The sequence below is a fragment of the Coffea eugenioides genome, chromosome 2 (genome assembly GCF_003713205.1).
Source record: "Coffea eugenioides isolate CCC68of chromosome 2, Ceug_1.0, whole genome shotgun sequence".
Classification (NCBI taxonomy): domain Eukaryota; kingdom Viridiplantae; phylum Streptophyta; class Magnoliopsida; order Gentianales; family Rubiaceae; genus Coffea; species Coffea eugenioides.
This window is the reverse complement of record NC_040036.1, coordinates 25,835,359-25,843,356: the sequence shown is the minus strand read 5'-3', so window position 1 is coordinate 25,843,356 and position 7,998 is coordinate 25,835,359. Positions and strand designations below refer to the sequence as shown.

Genomic DNA, 7,998 nt, shown 5'->3' with positions numbered 1-7,998 from the left:
CATTTCAAACTTGGAAGGCTCTGCTCCTGTACTTGACTTAACCCCATCATCAAATCTTACTCACAAGAAAACGTAAAATCACTTGCACAACAAGACAATTTTGCAATGCGGGGGGACCTGCTTGACCTTAAAATAATAATTTCCCAATTAATATAAGTGGCAAAAGTTTTAAAAGGTGTATCCCATTCAACGTGCATCCCACTACCAAACCATACACACCAACCCTCTCTACCACACAAAAAGGACCACGTCAGCAGAAGCAACCACGTAGTCCCACGCGTCATGATTTTAGTAGGTGACGAATAGAGGCACACCATAAGGGCATAAACCCTCCCACCTGGTAGCCCCTTCCCTGCTCCAGATTATGCTACCAACCTGGAAATTCAACTGGAAGATTGTGCGCCCCACAAATCTCATCTACTTTTAAATTACGTATTTGTGTAGAAATCCAACATTAAAAAAAAAAAAAAATTCTTTTTCCAAAAGTAAATTAATAGTAGTAAATTGATAAGACTAACAAAGAAAAAGAAATAAAGCACTGAACCCTTTTTTAATTATTATTATTATTTCCATCCCAAAAACCTCTCCAACAGGATCAACCCCCCCCCCCCTCCCCTCTCCCCCGGGGGAAAAAATTTATGAGAACCCTAACCCCAATCCGAGCTTTTATACTTTCATTATTAACAACCCACTACCGGAAAAAATGTCATCACCTGAGCGAAACAGAACGACACCGTTGAAGAAGAAAAACCGTCACACTCACACGGCCAGCTTGCCAGAGTTCTGGTTCACAAAAGATCCCAAATCCCATCCCCTCAAAAATGCGGTCCTCAAAATGCGTCTTCATGCTCTCTCCAACTCCGCTTCCGCCTCCGAGACCGAACCCGAGTCCGAGTCCGATTCCCAAGCCCGCCCGCCGCAGCGTCTTTCTTCCGCTGCTCGCTCCTGCCCGGATTTTACTGCCCGACTCTCCGACGAGCTGTTGATGAACATCTTCTCCAAGCTTCAGAATAGTCAGCTCGTCTCCAACACGCTGGTTTGCAAGAGATGGTGCAGGCTGAATGGGAAGCTGGTGAGGTCGGTGAAGATTTTGGATTGGGATTTCATCGAGTCGGGTCGGGTCATTTTTAGGTTCCCGAATTTAATTGACGTTGATATTGTTCAAGCTTGCGTGAAGTCTTGTCGGAATTCTGGGATTTTGTTGAGTAATAAATTGGTTTCGGTTCATTTGGATTCGGCTAGGGTTTCGGGACGAGGGTTTTTGAAGAAAGGGGATTTTTTGGATCCCCAAGTGATTGATAGAGGGGTTAGGGCACTGGCTGAAGGGTGTGGGAATTTGAGGAGGGTTGTTTTAATTAACGTTAGTGAAGAAGGGTTGAATTATGTAGCTGAGGAATGCGAAACGTTGCAGGAAATGGAACTGCACAACTGCGATGATTTTGCACTGAAAGGGGTTTCTGGGTGCAAGAATTTGCAGATATTGAGACTGATTGGTTGCGTTGATGGGTTTTATGAATCATTGATATCGGATATTGGGCTAACGATTTTAGCTCAAGGCTGTAGACGGCTAGTTAAGCTTGAGCTAGTGGGTTGCGAGGGGAGTTATGATGGGATTAAGGCGATAGGGCAGTGTTGCTTCATGTTAGAGGAGTTAACTTTGTGCGATCATAGGATGGAGGGGGGATGGTTGGCGGCTTTATCATATTGTGGGAATTTGAAAACTTTGAAGCTTCAATCTTTTAAGAGCATTGATGCGAGTCCAGGGCCAGATGAGCATTTGGGGTCTTGTCCTACTCTTGAAGAGTTGCATTTAAAGAAGGGCCAGTTGCGTGATAAGCAGGGTGCAAGAGCATTGTTCTTGGTGTGTCAAGCTGTTAGGGAGCTTGTTTTTGAGGATTGTTGGGGATTGGATGACAGTACATTTGCTGCAACAAGTATTTGTAGGTATGACCGTGTCAATGTTCTGCTTCTTGTGATGCTAATGGAAGTTGAACTTGTACCTTTTCATCTCTTTAGAATATGTTAATGCTGAGTGAAAGTCAAGTTAATGTTGGTATGGTCTGATTCAACTGTTTCTTTATCTGCACTATCAATAGTTTTAATGATCCAAAAGATATTACATTAAGAAAAGAAGTTTTTTGGGTGGCTTCTTACTTTCCACCTTTTGTTGAGGGTGGGTGCAAGCAATAATATGAGTGGGCCGTAAGATATTTATTTTGCTTTTGCTCTTAACTTTCTGTGTTTTGGTTGAGGTATCGAGTAATCTTTGTTCTTGGCAGTATGAGATTTGCAAATTAACTCCCTGACCAAAATTTAGCTGAAAATATGACAGTGTTCATTTGCATCATTGAAGGATCATATCCTCTTGATGTTAAGTTCACTTTACAATTAGACATCATATTTTGGTCTAAATTTTGGATCCATCGTCATCATAATTGGAAAAGGCTGATACTTTTTGGCGTAGCAATGACTTGTCTGATTGTCTGTCTGTCTGCAAATATGATCTATTTAGAAGAATCTGGTTTGGTAAATAAGACTTTCTGGGTACTGATTGATGTTTTGTTTTTGTTTCGTTTCGTTTGTAGGAGTATAAGATTCCTTTCTTTAGAAGGATGCTCATTGCTTACTACAGAAGGTTTAGAATCGATAATCCTCTCTTGGAAGCACTTAACAAGGCTTAGAGTAGTTTCTTGCAACAATATAAAGGACAGTGATATCACCCCAGAACTGGCAACCTTGTTTTCTGTTCTTAAAGAGTTGAAGTGGCGGCCCGATTCCCTGTCTCTCTTGGCATCAGGTCTTGCAGGGACAGGAGTGGGACGGAATGGTGGTAGATCCTTCAGATTGTAATGAAGGGCAGGCTTGACAGTTGATGCTGATCAACTGAGTTTGTTCTTAATATATACTTTAGATGACTCGGGATGGAATCGGCGGAAGTCTTAATATACAGAGTTTGACAGTTTTACGTCTTCAGATAAACTGTCTTCTTTTCCTATGAATGTATCATCTCTTCAACTTACAGAGACAATTAGGCATTTTAGGTTTATTGATTTCATTGACCCTGTATGTATGCCGCGTTACCTGTTTGCCCAAACTATACAGCTGACTCTCTCTCACTGTACTTTAGTTGATCTGTAACCTTGACTTTCTGTAACAGAAGCTTAGCTGTATTGACTAATTGTACTCAGTTCCTTGGAAAAGAATAAACGAACGTTACACTTCAATTTATACATTTTTAATCCTTCCATGTTTGATATACATATAATTGCAAGCAGATGTTTCATCTCCACGAGACATTCAATGAGCTTATTTCTCTTCAATGTAAGATGCCGATTTTTGCCTGATATTTCATTTTTGCTTGCATGTAACTGTAGTATGCCGACTTCAAACTAGGTTGTGGGTTTGTGCATTGATTGAATTATTCAAACATCAGAAGAGCAGTTTACATGGATTTTACTTCATTAGGACCTCAAAGCATAGAGAAGGTAGTAATCTGCAAGTGGAAGGGAATGATTTGTCATTCTCTGGAAAACATTTTTGTAGCCTTAGTTAAATGTCATTAAAGAATTGAGCTCCTTTCTTCTACCTTACAGTTTGTGTCCTGAGTCTCGAATTTCTCCAGCAATTATTATTCTCTGGAATTTCTTCTACCTTGTTTCAAAGAATTGCGTGCCGTGTGGTACTGTGATGTTCTCCCTCCCAGTTGTAGAGGCATGAAGATAAAGCTGGACTACACCTTTTCACCCCTTCAAGAATGGCCACAAGTTTGGCTGGTTTTTACCTCATACATGATACATCCTCTTTGTCTATTTTGCCTATCATATGCTTGGACGGACCTTTCCACAAGTACGAAGTACTCCATCCATCGTACTTGTGCGAGCATTTTTGAACATATCCATTGGCTATTTAAAATCATATCCATACATTATTCTATCACGAAGAGTTGGGGAAACATTTTGCAAATTAGACTTTGTTATAGTGGTATGGTATGAATATGATCAATTGACACATAGGATGACGGACGTATGCTTGTAATATGCAGGTCAAAGAGAGCGAACTGTAGACAAAATTCAATCTCATATATGTAATTTTAGACGGACAAATTTTCAAAATTGTGAATTGCAAATTTTTTATTAAAAAAAATAAAGATTTAAACTAAATGGGATACATTACATATATATATATATATATATATATATATATACGCTTAGTGGTATCCTAAAATATTATTATGACTAATAAACTATGAAAACGTTTGGAATTGAGAATGAAATTTCGATAAATTTTATTGAAAAAATCTTTAAAAAGAAAAGAAAAGAGAAATACTAAGAAACATGCGTACAATCTCCTATCCAAACACACTCTCAAAGCATATTTTGCTCTTTCTTTCTTTCTTTCTTTGATGATGCTGACACGGTAAAAGATCAGCAGAGCTGAAGTGAAAGTAGCTTTATAATCCCGAAAGAAAGTTTGAGGGAAATTGCAACAGTTCCTCCTCCGACAACATATTCTTAAAACAAAAAAATTGGTTTTTGAAATCTTTTTCTTAAATGCTGTCATTTATTATCTCACATCACATCTATATCTATGCTTCACAAAAAATTTTCTCAAATAACAAATTTTACATCATTTTCAACTACATTTTTATCTCATATATATATATATATATATATATATATATATATATATCGTGTCATTAAAAAAAAAACACACAAATGCTAGTACGGTACTATTCGCTTAACTTCTCACGTATTCTGATATAACATAGCCTGAAAACATCCGGTCCAAGTAGATGTAGATGAGAGAAGCCCCCAATCTGACGTGGACAGTTCTGATTGGGGAAGCCTATGTGGCCTGGGTGTGTGTATATATATATGTACACACATAAAAAAGTTGTATAGCTGTACGCAATTCCAGTCAACAGAATCTGGGATTCTATTTCCGACCAAAAAACCCTAAAATCGACAGCATCATCGTCTTCCACCCTATTCTTCTCCGGAAATTCTCCAGAAGCTGAGGTCAGTCTAAATTTTTAAAATTTACATCTCGCGAATGTATCTACGTCAGCTTTGTTCCTTGTTCTTGTCGGATCTGATTTATTTTTGTTTTCTAAATAATATGAGATCTTAATATGCTATCTGCGGAATCTTTGCTTTGTGAATTGGGATGTTTTTAGATGTTCTGATTTGTGGAGTGTCTTGTTGATAGATCTGCTTGCTATGTTTTTTCCCCACTTAATCTATTTTCTTCGATTTGCTTCTTAATTATCTATCCTCCCGTGTGTTTAGTTGAATTTCATTTTTATTGGGGTAGAATTTCATTTTATGAACGAGGGGAGGCTAAATAATTTAAGTTTAATTTCTCGTGTTGAGAAAGATCATTGGAAACTGAAGTGTTATGGTTGTAATGAAGAATTGATATACTGATTTGTTGACAAGAATGGCTCGATTATGGTTGTTGATCAGGTGAAATGGATAAGAATAGGTTAGAATCGACTCTGGCTTCACGCCTTACAAGTTATAAGTTCCTATGCCAGCCGAGCTGTGTAACTTTGCTTCATTAGATTTAGAACGAGTGCGATTAGAATTGTATTTTATGGAATTTGATTTGTGAATTAATAGAATACAATTTCAGTTTTATTGAACAATGTAGTGTACGTTTGCTTGACTGGTTTGCACAAAAGCATTGCTGAATGCAGCAATGCGTGGTATGGGGAATGGTTTGCCTGGAATTCGATGTCTGTTGTGTTTGACCAAGTTTCCAGCTAGACCAGTGAAAGGGTGATGGTTTGCTTTGGAGAGATGATACAGATTTTGGTGCAACTGGTGGGGATTTTTTATATGCTTTTTAAAATATCAGTACACCAGAATTTCTTTTGCTTAGGATACTGGTTCAGTTTCCCTTCTCATCAAGAATAAAGTTTCTAACCATGAGTGAAATAAATTGCTTGGCTTTTTGTGGTAACCAATCTGCGTTTTAGTCTTTTTCCTTTGATGATCTCTGGGAGGCAAGTACTGGTCTGTAATGAAATCCTCCTGCCTTAATGTGGACTTCGATAGATGTGTCCTGTCTTCTGATCCCTTTTATCTGCGACCATTCCACTACAAGCACTTTTTGTTTTTACCTATCATTTTAGCTGGACTTTTGTAGACTGCTGGAAATTACTGAAAATTGCTTGGTTTTAAATGTCTCAAATGTTTTGTATGCAGATGGCATTGGGTGGGGCAGCTCCACAAAGAGGAACTGCAGCAGCTGCTGCTGCAAACACGCGTCGGAGGAGGCCAAGCAGCAGCGGGGCTGCAGGAGGAGCAGGTGGTACCATGCTTCAATTTTACACAGATGATGCTCCAGGGCTCAAGATTTCTCCCAATGTTGTGCTTGTCATGAGCATTGGTTTCATAGCGTTTGTTGCAATTCTTCATGTCATGGGTAAGCTGTACTTTGTCCGCAGGGAGGCTTAACTATGATGTGATACCCATTAACATCTGGCGTGAATAAGAAAAGTTACTAGTTGAAGTTGAGACAGTTTTAATTATAGTTTTTTTTTTACTTTGTTTTGTATTTCAAAACTTAGTGTGGAAGTGGGAGTTTTGGGTCATATTAATGTTGAATTAAGGGAGATGTATTCATCAACTGACATTGTTTTGTTCATGATGTGTTCGTTCTGGCCAAATATAAACAAGACAGAGTGCTACGCTACTACTTCTGTTTGGGATTATAGTGTTCTTTGGAGTGGTAAGAATTTTCCTACTCCAGTTATCACCAGAATGACGGCAAACCAACTCACAAGTATTAACTAGATAATGCATAACCCTGATTAAATTTAAAAATGAAAATCAAAAAATCAAAAATAAAGGCATTAGGCAAAGATTTTTTCCCCCTCAACGTTGGTTGGAGGCTTGGATTTTCTCCTTACTAAATACTTCGATTGCCAGCATTATTGCTTGGGCTTGTCTTAATGTTATTTATTGCAGTCTGAACTCGATTGTACTAGCTTAGCAATTCAAGTCTAGATGTTTGACAGGAACCGGCGTATTATTAGTTGAAGGAACTTCTCTCGATTCTTACTTGTAGATGTAAGTTGCAGTCACTTGGTTGTAAGGAATTATGACCAAGGTCGGTTAGGAAAATGCAACTCGAAGGACTACAAGCGATTCACCACACAGTCTTCGTCTGAAAGGAGAAGATTTCGGAAGAGCGCTTTTTTTTTTTTTTTTTTTTTTGGGTTTGGGGGAGGGCAGTGGTTTAATAAATGTGGGATCAATTTATGCATTTTAATGTTTAAATGGTAAACACATGGAAATTCAATGATATACGAGATGAGATTTAATGAATGTATGTGGGTCAAGTACGAGCAATCAGTTTTAGATCTTCATTTGCTAATTGGAATCAGAATGGTAATCAAGATCTAGATTTGATCCCATCTTCGGGCGTTTAAAGCGGTGAATGGTCATATTCGCGGATCATTCTTCAATCTCCTGAAATGTAATGGGTTTGGAGAGTACTCGATGTAGGATTGCCTGAGATTCGTGGTACACACGCAGAGATGAGCTTTTGGTGCATCACCAATCCAAGGGCCTATTGGTGGACGATGAAAGCTATGTGGTCTACCGTCAACAAGCAATACAATGTTAGACTTTGGAGATCTGCTTGAACGACTCAGTGAGCGATAAAGAGTTCAGCTCTCGTTTGCTGATTTCAAGCTTTGGTAGCTTCTAAAACGTTGGACTCTAATTTTACATGGGATACGTTTCTGAAAATCAAGAGGATATTTTGTATGGTCTGCTACACCAGTTTACAAAAATGAAGAAAGAGATGAGATCAGAATGTTTGGAAAGGTTTTTATTTAACATTATATTTTTGCTATTATTTTAACAACATTTTATGACTATTTACTTCACTTTGAAATTTGCAAAGGGCATACCATATTGTTATCACGTAATTCAGTCATTTTAAAGGTTGTCATATTTGACTACTCTCAAAATATAGACTGAGAAA

At 38.2% G+C, this 7,998-nt stretch overlaps 2 protein-coding genes across 2 annotated transcripts; both read left to right on the top strand.

Annotated features, from left to right (window-relative positions):
• The first annotated feature begins 622 nt into the window (after positions 1 to 622).
• LOC113764018 (F-box protein At5g51370-like) lies at positions 623 to 3,232 on the top strand. Its single transcript, XM_027308048.1, has 2 exons — positions 623 to 1,944; positions 2,586 to 3,232. The coding sequence occupies exons 1-2, from the start codon at positions 704 to 706 to the stop codon at positions 2,848 to 2,850; spliced, it is 1,506 nt and encodes a 501-aa protein (XP_027163849.1). The 5' UTR covers positions 623 to 703; the 3' UTR covers positions 2,851 to 3,232.
• A 1,649-nt stretch (positions 3,233 to 4,881) lies between these two features.
• LOC113761071 (protein transport protein Sec61 subunit beta-like) lies at positions 4,882 to 6,711 on the top strand. The gene is made up of 2 exons (XM_027303888.1): positions 4,882 to 5,018; positions 6,210 to 6,711. The coding sequence occupies exon 2, from the start codon at positions 6,210 to 6,212 to the stop codon at positions 6,459 to 6,461; it is 252 nt and encodes an 83-aa protein (XP_027159689.1). The 5' UTR covers positions 4,882 to 5,018; the 3' UTR covers positions 6,462 to 6,711.
• The last annotated feature ends 1,287 nt before the right edge of the window (positions 6,712 to 7,998 follow it).

Coding starts and splice junctions, on each gene's coding strand:
- LOC113764018 (XM_027308048.1), top strand. CDS start 704: ATGTCATCACCTGAGCGAAACAGAACGACACCGTTGAAGAAGAAAAAC. Junction 1,945..2,585: donor GCTGCAACAAGTATTTGTAG/GTATGACCGTGT, acceptor TTTCGTTTGTAG/GAGTATAAGATTCCTTTCTT.
- LOC113761071 (XM_027303888.1), top strand. CDS start 6,210: ATGGCATTGGGTGGGGCAGCTCCACAAAGAGGAACTGCAGCAGCTGCT.